The 16,181-nt window shown below is 43.6% G+C and overlaps 1 protein-coding gene across 2 annotated transcripts in view; it reads left to right on the top strand.

Moving 5' to 3' along the window:
• Positions 1 to 16,181, top strand: part of baz1a (bromodomain adjacent to zinc finger domain 1A) — a 108,530-nt gene that overhangs the window by 30,001 nt on the left and 62,348 nt on the right. For both annotated transcript variants that reach the window (XM_033027117.1, XM_033027118.1), the window contains exons 15-19: positions 246 to 411; positions 4,365 to 4,469; positions 5,544 to 5,686; positions 6,093 to 6,812; positions 15,726 to 15,892. In XM_033027117.1, the coding sequence (XP_032883008.1) occupies positions 246 to 411; positions 4,365 to 4,469; positions 5,544 to 5,686; positions 6,093 to 6,812; positions 15,726 to 15,892 (1,301 nt within the window). The remainder of the gene's footprint in view (positions 1 to 245; positions 412 to 4,364; positions 4,470 to 5,543; positions 5,687 to 6,092; positions 6,813 to 15,725; positions 15,893 to 16,181) is intronic.

Genomic DNA, 16,181 nt, shown 5'->3' with positions numbered 1-16,181 from the left:
ATTTCATGCCAGCTTATTCAATTATTGTATACTTTTGAAAGATGTTTATGTTTTTGATGTTTTATTTGTACCAGAAATCAAATGTTCACCATTAAGTAAAGTTTCAAAAAAACTGAAGTATATTGTACAGCTCAACATAATAGCATGGATCATCATTGAAACAATTAACAAGTGAAGAATAAATTGGTAGACTAAACACAATTTAGAACATGTGCATATTGTAATCTCTGTTTTCAATTTGGCAGCGGAGAAACTGAAGGTGCTGCGTGCTCTGTGTGGGCAGCTGCTAACTCTAGTTTCCACGAGGAATTTCATTGAAGATAATGTAGAGATTCTGAAACAGGCCAGACAAGAATTTAGGGAACTGAAAGCTGAACAGCATCGTAGAGGCCGAGAGGAGGCTGCAGCAAGGTATGAACTAAACATGCATGCTTATCTAACACGTTATCACACATGTGTGCAGAGATATCCTAATGGATGAGTTGGAAGGGTTGTAAGAACTTAGAAATTGGGCATCCTTGGACCCAAAAGAACTATTGCTGTTTAGGAAGGAACTGCAGATGCTGGAAAAATCGAAAGTAGATAAAAAATGCTGGAGAAATTCAGCGGGTGAGGCAGCATCTATGGAGAAAAGGCGATGTTTCGGGTCGAGACCCTTCTTCAGACTGATGTCTGGGGGGGGGGGGGGGGGGGGGGGGGGGGGGGGGGGGGGGGGGGGGGGGGGGGGGGGAGGAGAAGAAAGGAAGAGGCGGCGACAGTAGGTTGTGTGAGAGCTGGGAAGGGGAGGATACGGAGAGAGAAAGCAAGTACTAGGTGCCACCTTCTCCACATCGATGAGACAAAGTGTAGGCTCGGCGACCACTTCGCCGAACACCACTGCTCAGTCCGTACTAACCAACCTGGTCTCCCGGCTGCCCAGCACTTCCCCTCCCATTCTGAATCTGACCTCTCTGTCCTGGGCCTCCTCTGTTGCCAGAGTGAGGCCCAGTGTAAATTGGAGGAACAACACCTCATATTTTGCATGGGTAGTTTACACCCCAGCGGTATGAACATCGACTTCTCTCATTTCTGGTAGTCCTTGCTTTCTCCCTCCTCCCCTTCCCAGCTCTCCCACATAGCCTACTGTCTCTGCATCTTCTTTCTTTTTCCCTCCCAATGGTTGAGTTGCTGCCTTGTAGCGCCAGAGACCCAAGTTCGATCATGATTATGGGCTCTGACTGTATGGAGTTTGTATGTTCTCCCTGTTGCAGCGGGATTCCTTCTGGGAGCTCCGGTTTCCTCCCACATCCCTAAAACTTGCAGGTTTGTCAGTTAATTTGGTTCTGTAAATTGTCCCTAGTGTGTAGGATAGATCTAGGCGGAATGGTACCATTCGGCGCCGCTGTTTCGGCACCTCCGTTTGGAGGCGCCGATCTTTTGCTAATTCATGAGAACGTCTCATTAAACACACCCAAAACCACTACAACCAGGTAGAGAGCAGAAGATAGAGGGTAAAAACAAATCATTTTTAAAGTGCAATCATTAACAAAGTAGACAGTAAATGCATTCTACTGGTTTAGCTTCAGGTTTATTATTGAATTAGATGAATTAAGATTAGTTACCGGCTGGTTATTTTTATTTTGGGCATAAGAAAATTCATGACAATTTATAGGGGACAACAGAAACCTACATTTATATTAAACGGGGGGACAATCAAAAACGGCGGTGCCGAAACGGCAGCGCCAAAACAGCGGTGCCGAAAAGTACCCGACACTGATCTAGTGTACGTTGATCGGCACAGACTTGGTGGGCCGAAGGGGCTGTTTCCACGCTGTAATTCTATACTGAACGAACATTTTTCCCATAGCAGGGTGAGCAAAATACTCCAATGTAGCCTCACCAACGTCTTGTGCAACTTTAACATGACATCCCAACTTTTTACTCGATATCCTGACTGATGAAGGCCAATGTGCCGAAAGCCTCTTGGTCACCCTGTCTACCTGTGATGCCACTTTCAGAGAACTATCTGAAGTCTTAGAACTATCTCTGCTCTCTCCAGACCCTTGCCATTCACTATAAAGGTCCTGCCTGGTTTGACGTCCCAAAATGCCACACCACGCACTTATCTGCATTAAGATACATTAACCATTCCTCAGCCCACTTGCCCAACTGATCAAGATCCTGATTTTTTTTTGATACCAATTTAGCTATCTACAATACCACCCACTTTAGTATCATCTGCCAATGTGTTCATCATGTTTTGTACATTCTCATCTTGATTATTGATGTAAACCACAAACAGCAATGGGTCCAACACTGAGGCACACCACTGATCACCAATCCACAAAACAACTTTCCACCATCATCCTCTCCTTCCTTCCATGAAGCCATTTTAAAATCCAATTGGCTAGCTATCCCTGGGTCTCATGTGATCTATCTAACCTTCCAGAGCAGTATACCATGCAGAACATTCATCAAAACCCTAGCTGAAATCCATTTTGACAGCTTCTATGGCTCTGCCCTCAACAATCTTTTTGGTTAGTTCTTCAAAAAACTCAATTGGAGTCGTGAGACACCATATCCCGCGCACAAAACCACGCTGACTACTCTAATCAACCCCTATCTATCTTTTCCCTGTCAAGACTCTCCAGTAACTTTCTTTACCACAGATGTTAGGCTCACTGGTCTATAATTCCCAGGTTTTTTTTGCATCCCTTCTTAAATAGAGGCACAACATTTGCCACCCGGCAGCTCACCAGTATCTAATTATGATTTGTATATCTCAGCCAAAGCGCAAATAGTTTCTTCCCACGGTGTCCTTGGATATATCTGCCCTGGAGATTTGTCTATGTTTATACGCCTTGGGACGTTCAACACCTCCTCGGTCATAATACTGACTGCCCTCATGTGTTCCACTTCATGTCTTTCTCCACAGTAAAAACAACAGAAATAATAATTGAGAACTTTGCCCACCTCCTGCAGGAGATGGGCATCTACGGAGATGACCCCTGTGGTTTCCCAACTGCCTATGCCTGTCCCGTGTCTCCTATATCCAGACCAGCACTTCTTGATGTCCTGTTCCAGTTGAATATCGAGGGGAGAAGGTTTTGCGCAGTTGGCAATGCAGGCAACATTGATGTTGAGTGGTCAACTGATAATCAAAACTTTGTGGCAGGTAGAATTGGAATCATTGACATATAAATGATGATGCGGTAGATGGAAGGGCAGCACACTTCAACCTAAATATGTTATTTGCAGGTGTAATTAAGGCCATGTCATGGAATGGGAAGTGGCTTACAATAGATGCTCCTAGGACAATATGGTTGAAGTTCTCCTGCAATATTCCGAGAGAAGCATTGCATAGAGAATGGCTTCATCCTGCATGCATCTGACTTGGAAGTGACCTCAAGGTCACATGTGCTCCTTCAAATTTCCAGAAAGATGCTGAAAGTGCTGTAAACGGCCATGATCACATTTCTCTCTACAGTTTTAATGCACCAGGGAGAAATGGGATAAAACTTCCAGGTGCAAGTGTTTTTAAAGTGTATATGTTATTTATATGCCATTATTGAGCATGAACTTGCATTATAAGCCTCTTTATGGTGCAAGTATTTATGCCACTCGTATTAGTACTATAACCCAACAGATGGCCAAGTCAGAATAAGTTCAATTAATGTTAGCTAATCAGTTTTTGTGTTTGGTCGAAGGGACTAAATTTCCTGCTCTTTAGTAACAAATCTATCTGGGAAGGCAGATTTCATTAACAAAGCATTACAATGCCATCTTAAATTATGCAAATCTGTTCTGAGGCGTGTGTTGTGACAGCTGAGCTATGACAGACGAATTGTTCCATTATCGGATGTCGGCACTTTGCATAAGTGCAGAGAAGTATCTGTAGACCTTGGTTTGAAACTGACAGAAGCATCATTCCAATAGTATAATTTGTCGGCTGGTCCATCTACTATAACCAAAATTCATTATAAAGGGGTCTGTTAAAATGAGGTATTACTGTATTAACTGCCTTCGTTGCACTAAATTGGGGATTTATATATTGAATATTTTTGGTTTATTATGCTATCAATTGAGTAATGGGTTTACAAACTTGTGCTGTTGCAAGTGAGAATTGCATTCACCCGTTGCGGTGCATATGACGATAAAACAGTTTTGATTCTCTTGATTATGTTGCAAATTGGTTTCACAATGGCCTGGGATGCTGCTGGCTAGCTTTTGTGTTGCTACGTACCTGCTTTTACACTGATTTATATCAGGTTGAACTCTTGTTCACTGAAGAGGAAAATTGAAAAAATAAAAACTTTTGCAAGCTCTAAATTTCATACTATATCTTCTTGTACATTGTTTAATTTCATTATTCCCATTTCTTTCAGATATCGCAAGAGAAAAGAAGAACGACTCAGAGAGCAAGAACAGCGATTCAAGGATAGGCATGATCGGATAAAAGAGGAACAGAGAAAGTCAAAGAGAAATTCAGTGTATGTTTTTAGTGATTGCTTATTGAAGACATTTTGTGTGGATATAAAAAGATGCAAATTGAGAGCATTGAGTTCTGATTCATGAAAATTTATTTAAGAGCAACTAAGCTAGACTAATTATTTTCGGCTGTGGGTATAATACCCCGTTCCTGCCTTCTCCCCATATCCCCTGACTCCGCTATTTATAAGAGCCCTATCTAGCTCTCTCTTGAAAGCATCCAGTGAACCTGCCTCCACCGCCCTCTGAGACAGCGAATTCCACAGACTCACAACTCTCTGTGAGAAAAAGTGTTTCCTCGTCTCCGTTCTAAATGGCTTATTCCTTATTCTCAAACTGTGGACCCTGGTTCTGGACCCCCCAACATCGGGAACATATTTCCTGCCTCTAGCGTGTCCAAGCCCTTAACAATCTTATATGTTTCAAAGAGATCCCCTCTTATCCTTCTAAACTCCAGAGTGTACAAGCCCAGCTGCTCCATTCTTCAGTCCTGGTTTTTGAAGGGGAAGGCGTGGTGATCTCGGGCTTCTCCTGATAATTCACCCTTGCTTTGAGTGGAGGCTCTGGGATTTGTAGGGAGCAGGCTGACGAGGTTCAAGTGGCCAACCAATAATAGCTAATTAGACCCAGCTGTTACCAATGATGCTGGAGGTTAGCATCTCCTGGCCTGTCAGCCAGTCATTGGGATCAGAGCGGCCTCCGGGGAGGGGGGTACTGTCACATTATGTAATAAAACAAAGTGCTCTTAAGATATTTTTATTCTAAGTGACACATACTTGAACTAAAGTAATGTGTCATTATTGCAGGGAATATGTTGTTATATGACAGCAAATAAACTAATGTCCCCTGTTTAGGGCAGTATTTTTTTACTTTTGTTCATGGTTACACCAGAAATTGACATAGATCGAATTTTTTTGTGTTTAGTCATCTTGATCAAGGCAATTTTACAGTTAAGTTTGTTTTTTTGGCTACAATTCCAGATTTATCATTAATTTGACTTTTCACTGATTTTGAGAGGTTACTAGATAATTCTGGAAATATATTTGCTTGCATGTAAACATAAGTTATTTTTAAAGTGATGAAGATATGGTTCAGGACTCAACTCGAGAAGAAATTGACACCAGTACTGAAAGCCAGGAGTCTGCGCACAGAGATCGTGGATGTGATATGGCCACAGAAGATGAGGATGATTTGGGATCCTGTAAAAATGGACAAAAAGGTTGGTCTTAAAAGTGTATTTGTCACATTGATGTGGTTTCTTCTTCCATCATGATATGCGCAAGAAAAACATGCACTTAATAGGTTAGTTTAATCACTTCTGAGTAACCATGTCAGCTTTCTCAGTGAACATATTATGGTCTATAGCAGTGTTTCAGTAGCCACAGAGGAGTTATTGCAGGTTCTTAAAATTACTCAACTTTTCTCATTTGTTCGTGTGATTGAACTTATCAGATACTTGATCACTTGAAAGGGACGTGTGTATGCATAATAAGAATAGATGTCAGTAATTGAGGAATTGGTACTGGTGTGTACCTAATTACACTTTAAGAGTTGTAATATTCTGATTAATATTCTTTGGTACTTGGAAAGCTCATGGAAATCTTGATTTTAAATTGTATGACTAGGAAAGAAGAATCAAATTGTTTTTAAAAGTGGCCAGAATCCTGAAGAAACTGAAGGATCAATTGTGGAAAAGAGAAAGACCTTGAGTCCAGAGGAAGAAGAAGTTTTGAAATATGAGCAACTGAAAAAAGAAAAAGAACTTGGGGGAAAAATTCAAAATGCTGCATCATGCACCAATATTCTCCCTTTGGGACGTGACCGCATGTACCATAGATACTGGGTCTTGAGTTCCGTGCCTGGCTTATTTGTGGAGGAAGACTATGAAGGCTTGTTGGCTGATATGCTACAGCCTTGTCCTGCTAAAACTCGAGAGAAAAGTTTGGAATCTCAGGGAAATAAAATTTATGATAAAGCACATGGTAATGAATCCTCAGGGAATGGAGCTTCAGGGAAGATGCACCAAAAGCAGCATGAGCCACATAATGACAAGTTAATTTCTCAGGATAAAAACTCTTCCGGTTCTCCTTCACGATCTTCACAGCCATCTACCTCAGATCAGGACCAAATTCTTGATACTATCCATGCAGCAGAATTGCACAGACCAATAAACAAACCGAATCGATGGTGTTTTTATTCATCACCTGAACAATTGGATCAACTGATCGAAGCACTTAACTCTCGGGGAAACAGAGAGAGCTCTTTGAAAGAAACTCTTCTCCAGGAGAAAAGCCGGCTCACTGAATTGCTTACTAACTTTCCTGTGGAAAGACTTCAAATTCCAGGTAAGTCTTTACATCCTTACCAGTAACTAAACTTTGTTTCCTAAAATAAGCCAAGGAATGTTAATATTTGCCTTGCTTGCAGGAGCTGTAATTTTGAAATGTGGGTGGGGTGATTGAAAATGTTTTGGAAGAAAAATTTAACATTGAATTTGGTCATCAAACACTTTGGATAAAAATTGTTTTACTGTAATTAATAACATTTTTGCTAGCATTTTAGGTGCCTGTTGTGTTTGATAAATCACTGGATTCAGATAAGTTTTGATTCACATAATTTATTACACTACTGAATAAGGCACATATTCTCACGTATCCACGAATATCCCCGAATATCACTGAACGCACTCGCAAACCCCGAGTACACAGCATAGCACGCCGCAGGGTGTTTCAACATACACTCACGTAAACCCGTACACACTCACAAACTCGTCAGAGCACGCCACAGCATCTTTCATTCTTGATCACCTGGCACCATTCGCGGCACGGTCGAAGGCTGAGTTTCTCTCCTCGAAAGGGCGCCCAACACCATTCTTGATGGCATTTCTTATCGGAGCAGACCGTGCCACTACCCCCTCCCTGAGCCGATAATAAGGTCCCCTTGTCTGCAACATTTCTGTGCTACTAGCTGCAGGGGCAGCGCGAGTGGACTACCCAACTATTGCTGCTGTGTTTTGTTTGCCAATGCAACCTTTTCACCCATAGAATGTCCTGGGAAAGGCCGCGAGGAGAACGCGTCTGGAAACTTGATTTCGAGAGGCTATGAAATGTAGGGCTGCTGAAGGGCCTGTCCCACTTACACAACTTTTCAGCAATTGTCTTCGACCTTCAAGCTCGAGGGCACTCGCCTGATATGCGCACACGTACACAGACAGACAGACGCCAGGGAAAGCAGGGGAGCGCTGTCTGAAATTCACACCCGCGCTGAATAAGAAGATAAAAGACGGTTGACACAGTGTACGGCTAGTCCTTTGGGGGGGCGGGGGAGAGAAGGGGGAAGAAGGACTGGAGACATTTTTAAGAAGCCAGACAACTTTTAATAAAGTTTAGCGGGCATTTAACATTACCGGTCGGTTTTCCTTGGTTCTGAAAATTCCAATGCCAATTAAAATGCCCAGTCACCAAAGGAAATTGCCTATGGCTACCTCGACTGCCTATAACTACATGGTGACCCCACTACCACTGCACAACGAGTTCAAAAGAACCATGCCGACCAATTTTTACTCACGGAAAAACTTTCAGCATGCTGAGAAATTTGCGAGTATGCGGGAACTTCTCTTGAGCATGAAAGAGAGTTAGTGACCTCCTAGGATCACGTGTCGACAATGCTGTGAGTTTTTGGCCAGCGCAAACTCTTCTAAACTCGCAAATTAGGTCACCATAGTGGGACAGGCCCTTAACTTAGCTGATAACTCCATTTCACATTGTTAGTTCAACCCTTGCACAAGACTCCATCCCTTGGAGTCATCAGTCTACATTAGAACCCATTTAACTACATGTTACTGAGTATACAAACAATAATAATCAAAAGTACAATATAATAATTCTATCTCTGAATGTGAGGTGATTGTGTCAAACTAATTATCCATGCCATAATGGTGCGAGTTGCGTGTTCTATTAGACACCAAGCTAGTCTTGGATGTCTCTGTGAAAGCAAAGCTTATCTCAATAGCATCCCCATGATTTACTGGCCCCTTTTAATCAACCCAAGCATGCAATGTTTTGAACACAATTTCACCTCGCATTAACCGCAAATCCCTTTACATTCGCCCCACAGATTCAATAACACCCCTTCACCCTCTTGGCACTGCTCACGCGGCAGTAGGGAAGCACACAATTGCAGTATATTATGCCAACCACCACCAAAACAAGCTGGTCAGAGGAGATTAAGGCAATAGAAAGGAAGGACATTAGCTTGGAGGATGTGGGATCAATATGGGTAGAGCTGCGAAACCCTAAGGGGTCGAAAACACTAGTGGGAGTTGTGTACAGACCACCTAACAGTAGTAGTGGAGTTGGGGATGGCATCAAACAGGAAATTAGAAATACAATACAATTTATTTGTTGTCATTTGAACCTCGTTGAGGTTCAAACGAAATTTGGTTTCTGCAGTCATACACACAAGGAAGAGAACCAAGACACAACACAATTTACACAAACATCCATCACAGCGCATCTCCTCCTCGCTGTGATGGAAGGCAAAGACTTATCTCTCCCCTGCACTCCCCATTCTCCTCCCAATGTCAGAGTCAAAGCCCCTGGCGGGCGATGGTAAGTCCCACGGTCATTAAAGCGTGCAACAAAGGTAAAGCAGTTATAATGGGTGACTTCAATCTACGTATAGATTGGGTGAATCAAATTGGCAGGGGTGCTGAGGAAGAGGATGCATCCCAGAGTACTTGAGGAAGTAGCCCCAGAAATAGTGGATGCATTAGTGATAATTTTTCAAAACTCTTTAGGTTCTGGAGTAGTTCCTGAGGATTGGAGGGTAGCTAATGTAACCCCACTTTTTAAAAAGGGAGGGAGAGAGAAAACGGGGAATTACAGACCAGTTAGTCTAACATCGGTAGTGGGGAAACTGCTATTTAAGGAGTCAGTTATTAAAGATGGGATGGCAGCACATTCGGAAAGTGGTGAATTCATTGGACAAAGTCAGCATGGATTTATGAAAGGTAAATCATGTCTGATGAATCTTATAGAATTTTTCAAGGATGTAACTAGTGGAGTGGATAAGGGAGAACCAGTGGATATGTTATATCTGGACTTTCAGATGGCTTTCGACAAGGTCCCACATAAGAGATTAGTATGCAGACTTAAAGCACGGTATTGGGGGTTCAGTATTGATGTGGATCGAGAACTGGCTGGTAAACAGGAAGCAAAGAGTAGGAGTAAACGGGTCCTTTTCAGAATGGCAGGCAGTGACTAGTGGGTACCGCAAGGCTCAGTGCTGGGACCCCAGCTATTTACAATATATATTAATGATTTGGACGAGGGAATTGAATTCAACATCTCCAAGTTTGCGGATGACACGAAGCTAGGGGGCAGTGTTAGCTGTGAGGAGGATGCTAGGAGGCTACAAGGTGACTTGGATAGGTTGGGTTAGTGGGCAAATGCATGGCAGATGCAGTATAATGTGGATAAATGTGAGGTTATCCACTGATGGCAAGAACAGGAAAGTAGACTATTATCTGAATGGTGGCCAATTAGGAAAAGGGGAGATGCAACGAGACCTGGGTGTCATGGTACACCAGTCATTGAAAGTAGGCATGCAGGTGCAGCAGGCAGTGTAGAAAGTGAATGGTATGTTAGCATTCATAGCAAAAGGATTTGAGTATAGAAGCAGGGAGGTTCTACTGCAGTTGTACAGGGCCTTGGTGAGACCACACCTGGAGTATTGCGTACAGTTTTGGTCTCCTAGTCTGAGGAAAGACATCCTTGCCATAGAGGGAGTACAGAGAAGCACCAGACTGATTCCTGGGGTGGCAGGGCTTTCATATGAAGAAAGACTGGATAGACTCCGCTTGTACTTGCTAGAATTTAAAAGATTGAGGGGGGATCTTATAGAAACTTATGGGGTTAGACAGGCTAGATGCAGGAAGATTGTTCCCGAACAAGGGGTCACAGTCCAGAACAAGGAGTCACAGTTTACGGATAAGGGAGAAGTCTTTTAGGACCGAGATGAGAGACGTTGGCAGACTTAACCCGGGTTATAATAGTACAACCACTATCCCATCTGCCGTAAGGAGTTCAGTAGCAAGGAGTGCCAAGTAACATGCAAACAACGGTCGCTCAAAAGGCGAATGTCGCGCGGCGGGATCAGGCAATGTCTTTGTCCAGAAGCCGAGACGCGTCTGCCATCTGTCATGCTGTTGCCACAGACTAAACTCCTCTTCACGAGCAGTAGCCGACACCTGCAATTCAAAAGAGACATTCATCCGCCGTAAGGCAAGCTGGAGCGCTTGTTCCACCATCCTCTCAGCCATGTAGTGGGACATAGCAATCCCATCGTGGAAGGTAACGGGTATAAGGCCTAGTTTCGAGCAAGGGCCGCCAGGAAAACCCGCCGGAGACCCTGGCCACACCCCTAGTCAAGCGGAACCGGCACGGTACATCCCAGGGCACTCGTCTTGGGCCGGATTTTCTTCATTCTGCCCATGGTTCCCCTTTTTCACACAATATCTTTTCTCAAGGGGATAGAGGGTGCAGGTGGGAATTCCTTATCCGCTCCAGCTCGGGGGAGAGTCAGAAACAGTACCTTTAGGATAGATGCCTCTTAGCCCCACACCCTGGTCTGGAATTGGATGAATCAATTCTCCTCACTTCTCGCCTCGAGGAGGCGTGGTCAGTCAAATGGTCCAACCTCTTGTATGCAGTGAGGGTGTCCCTTTAGATTCCTTTACTGCCGGTCCCAGGAGCCAGTACCACCCCTCTGGTGCCAGACGCTGCAGTCTTTACCAAATAAGAAAGGAGGGAGGCAGTAAATTCACGGTTCTCAAGACTCATAATTCAAGTCGGCGTCATACAAGGACATAATCAGGGCCCATTGTCTTAGTGCCATTGCCCCCTCTTCAGCTGTGAACCATTCTGGCAGCGAGCGGAAGTCCCAATCAATCAGTGAGGTTTTTTTTTAATGGTTTCAGCAGCCTCCACCTGATCCCAGAGGGTGATTGGGTCCCTATGATCTCATCCAAGCCGCATTTCACGGTTAATCCCACTGTTATGGTACAGGTCACCGAGCCCCTGCGTTTCTTCATTGAGGAGTATTTCCGTGGCTCCCTTATCCCATACCCGGAGCAACCACTGTCCTTGGGGTTCCCCAGATTGTTGGCCGAAGCGGTCACTCATGGTGGACAACTCCTTCAGAGTGTGGTCCTGAAGGGTTGTGGATACCTGGGGTGCTGGAGTGGGCGGGCAGGCATACAGACCCTGGAGTCCCCAGGGGCGCGCGTACTGACCCAGATGGGTGCACTGACACTGGACTCCGCGGGAGCTCTGGGGAGAGGTCCTAATGTGTTGGTGTCGGTGCCCTTGTGGTCTTAATGGATGGTGGTCTTAACCGGGCGTGCCTGCACTAGGACCTGATCGGGGGTATATAGGGGGGAGGGGGGGTCGTAGGTCTGTCGGTGGGGGAAGGTAGGGACCCTGATCCATTGTTGTTTCCCTCTGTTGTTAGCATACCAGATGTCCCCATCCCAGGTATTAACGTCCTCCCCCTTATCATTAGTTAACGGACGTAATCTGCCAGTCCACGGGCTTAACCTCCTCAGTTTGCTTGAGTCTGGCCATCTCCAACAAGCAGTGTCCACAGCTCGGTTTCCCATCTCCGCAGCCCAGTTTCTGGATGTCTCCACTGCCATTGATAGTCAGTGGGTGCTCCTTTAATGTAGCAATTTTGTCTTTTAGGTTTTTTAATTCTTGTTCTTTTTGTTTAGGATTCTCGCGTTGAGATTTAGATATTGATAGTCACAGCCAGAATGCTCCATTGTGGCTCCCCTTTTCCTCGAGCATCCCGCTCTCCTTTAACTGTGTCAATATATTATATCTGATTGTAACATTAGGATTGTTGTTTAGTGCATCGGACCTGTCGATGGGCGTCTCGGACTGAGCAATTAAGTTGGCCAAACTCGCAAACCCATCCGTATTATCCACCCACCCTGGGATCCGATAATTTCAGGCTCCAATGCTTTCTTTAACTTGCTCATTATTTAACTTGCACATTGTCTGTTATCTGAATCCTGCTGACTACGCCAAATGTTGTGTTTGATAAATCACTGGATTCAGATAACAGTTTTGATTCACTCAGTAATTTATTACACTACTAACTAAGGCACATACACACAGGTATCCTCGAAAATCCCTGAAAGCACTCGCAAACCCAGAGTACACAGCAGAACACGCCGCATACAGTCACGTAAACCCGTACGCACTCGCAAACTCATCAGAGCACGCCACGGGATGTTTCGTCTTGATCACCTGGCACCATTCGCGACATGGTCGAAGGCTGAGGTTCTCCGAAAGGGCGCCCAACACCATCCTTCATGGCATTTCTTATCAAAGCGCGACTGCCCCCTCCCCGAGCCAATCATAAGCCCCCTTTGTCTGCAACGTTTCTGCGCTACTAGCGGTGGTCTACCCAACTATTGCTGTTGTGTTTGTTCTCCAACGCAACCTTTCCCCCATAGAATGTCCTGCGAACGGCTGCGTTCCCAGGCAATGATCATAGGCGCGAGGAGATTATGCGTCTGTAAACTTGATTTCGAGAGGCTATGGCATGTAGGGCTGCTAACTTAGCTGATAACTCCATTTCACATTGTCAGTTTAACTCTTACACCGCAGTATCCATAGCCTAACGATATTTCATGTTGCAGACATTCCCAAAATAACTTTAAACGGGGGAAAAACAAGAAAAACTGTAAGCCACTCGTAGTCAAATGGCATATAATCAGGACTTTTGCCCCACTGAGTTAGTGCTAGCCACACATCTGTTTACAGTAAACCTATTGCCCAACCCATGATTTAGTTGCTGACCACTAGGGGAATTTACACATGACAATTAACCAATCATCCAACATGTATTTCCATAGAGTCATAATCATGCATCATGGAAACATGCCCTTCGGGCCAACTTGCCCACACCGGCCAACATGTCCCAGCTACACCAGTCCCACTTGCCTGAGTTTGGCCTATATTGCTCCAAACCTGTCCTAGCCATGAACCTGTCTACATTGGGATAGTCCCTGCCTCAATTACCTCCTCTGGCAGCTCGTTCCATCACCCACCACCACCCTTTGTGTGGAAAAAGTTACCCCTCTGATTCCTATTAAATCTTTTCCCCTTTAACTTAAACCTATGTCCTTGATTTCCCTACTCTGGGCAAGAGATTCCTCTCATGATTTTATACACCTCTATAAGATCAATAATATATATATTCACATAATTAAAATGTTAGCTATTAGTGGCTGTAATACCATTCAACAACTAAGTAAAATGTTAAACTTTACAGTGACAGTCAATCAGAATGATAGTTCGACTTAAAAGGGAAGCTGAGCTATCCTTTTAAAATTGTCTCCCGTTACAGTTATTTCATTAAAAGAAAAGTTGGACAGCATCCAGCTGGCTGGAATTAATATTAGCTGTGACTTTCGGAAGGATTTAGAATAAGAAGTGAGTTTCTGCTCCCCTCTTTCTAAATCCAAATCAACAATCAGATTATTAAGGTTACCCAGTATGCAAATCAATGCAGCAATGTTTCTCACTTGAGTTGGCTGTATTTAAAAAAACCTTTCTGCAAGGTCACAAAGCACTTTCTCCCAGCATAAGAATAAACCAGATAATCATAGCCAGCACACGGTGTTTTGCTTAACGGGCCAATTTGAGCTCTTTAAAGAACATAGGCCCATTTTGATGAGTTTCATTAGCACTATAAAGTCTCTTTCCTCATTCTCACATTTACCAAAATATAAAACAGAATGCTGGAGGCAAAGTGTAAAGGTTGTGGCCCACTGCGGGAACCTAATTTGCGAGTTTAGAAGAGTCTGCGCTCAACTCAAACTTGCAGCATGGTCGACACATGGTCCTAGGAGGTCTATGTAACTCTCCTTCATGCTAGAGGGAAGTTCCCGCATACTCTAGGCCTCAGTTTGGTCGAGGAGTATTTTTTATTATGCTGTAAATTGTCCGCGAGCAAAAATTGGTCGGCATGGAAAAAATCTTTTTTTTTTTTTTTACTCGGAGGTTTAGTCGAAGTAGGTCGTAGTAGGTTGGCATGTTATTCGTAGGTAATCGAAGGTAGTCGAAGGTAATCAAAGGTAGTCATTAATAGTGTTAGTGAAGTCGATGGTGGTCGTCTTCACTCTCCACTATTCGGTGTCCAATTTTCCCAAAGCTAGTCGAAGGAAATCGAAGGAGGTCTTCTACATGGTCGAAGGAGGTCTTCTACATGGTCGAAGGAGGTCTTCTACATGGTCGAAGGAGGTTCTCGACATAGTCGAAGGAGGTCGTAGGAGGTGTTCTACTCCGGCGATACAACAAGACCATGACACTTTTTTAATCTCTTCTAAACTCACAAATTAGGTCCCCGCAGTGGGACAGGCCCTTAAGTTCATGTTTCGGGTTAAGACTCAGCATAAGGACTGAGAGGAAACATTGTCGGTCTGCAGCAGTGTAGGAATGGGAAGAGGGGCTGGTAGATGAGGGTGATGGGCTGATGGAACCAGGTGGGGGAAGACGGAGGAGGGAGTGTGGGAGAAAAGCAAGAACGCCAGGGGAAGGGAAGCGGGGGGGAATGAGGGAGTGCAACCAAGTGTTCACTGAGCATGCAATCTCCGCACAAGTACAAAGATCAGCAAAAACCCATGTCAGGCGAAGTGAGAAAGATCTCTAATCTCTTCACTATTGTACTTGTAGGTATAAAACTGTGCAGCATGGTCACTATTTCCACAGTTAAATATTTCAGAAATGTATGTAAATATGTCCTTTTTGTTTCATAGGCACACTTTTTGTTAGCTTGAAATGTGCCATGAAAAAACTTCCTAATTTAAACCTTTACCCTGTGGTCAATATCTGTTACTGAAGTGGATTCTCCTCATGAACACTCATCCCAGGGATGGTCTGCCATTGCAAACAGTAGGCATTTCATTCCTGAAGCATTTGTCAGCTGCCAAGCAACATATTCAAGTATTTGAAATGAACACTTACTCCACTAAGCTCATGTTTTAGACTTTATTATTCTGTTTGCATGTGTATTGTATTTAAGATTTGGGCAATCTTAAAATCTGAAATGATGCAGAATTGGCAGCTTTAAATTTAAGCTACTGTAAAAGAAATGTTCGAACAAATATCGGAAATGAGGGATTGAAGAAAATGGTTTAATAAATGGCTAGAGAATACAAATCAAGTAAATTCCATGTTGATTTTTAGATAAAGCTCCAATGGAAAGCAAGCTTGTTCAAAATACTTTAAAAGATGCTCCTGGTGCACATGAGTCTTGCCTATTATCTGCCGATAAGCAGCTTGAATTGCGATTGAAGGATTTGCTTCTGGATATTGAAGAAAGAACCTGGCAAGGAACTCTCGGAGGAATAAAAGTATGTATTATCAAATGCAACAAATTGCAAAAACTTGGTGGAATTTCATAATTTAATGATCCTTCTGCACATCGGTATGGTATGTCTTCAATCTGTTTCTGTTGAGTATTCCATTAAGAGAATGTAAACTTGTTTTTGCATTGCTTTTTATTTGATTGTCTTTTATTCCTGGAATATTTTAATAGACATTGAATAATTGTAATGTGCAACAAGATTTTTGAAAAAGCATATATTGGGTATGTTTAAGAAAGAACTGCAGATGCTGGAATGGAAAAATCAAAGGTAGACA

Source organism: Amblyraja radiata, chromosome 9 (assembly GCF_010909765.2).
Source record: "Amblyraja radiata isolate CabotCenter1 chromosome 9, sAmbRad1.1.pri, whole genome shotgun sequence".
NCBI lineage: Eukaryota > Metazoa > Chordata > Chondrichthyes > Rajiformes > Rajidae > Amblyraja > Amblyraja radiata.
This window is presented reverse-complemented; position numbering and strand designations above follow the sequence as displayed.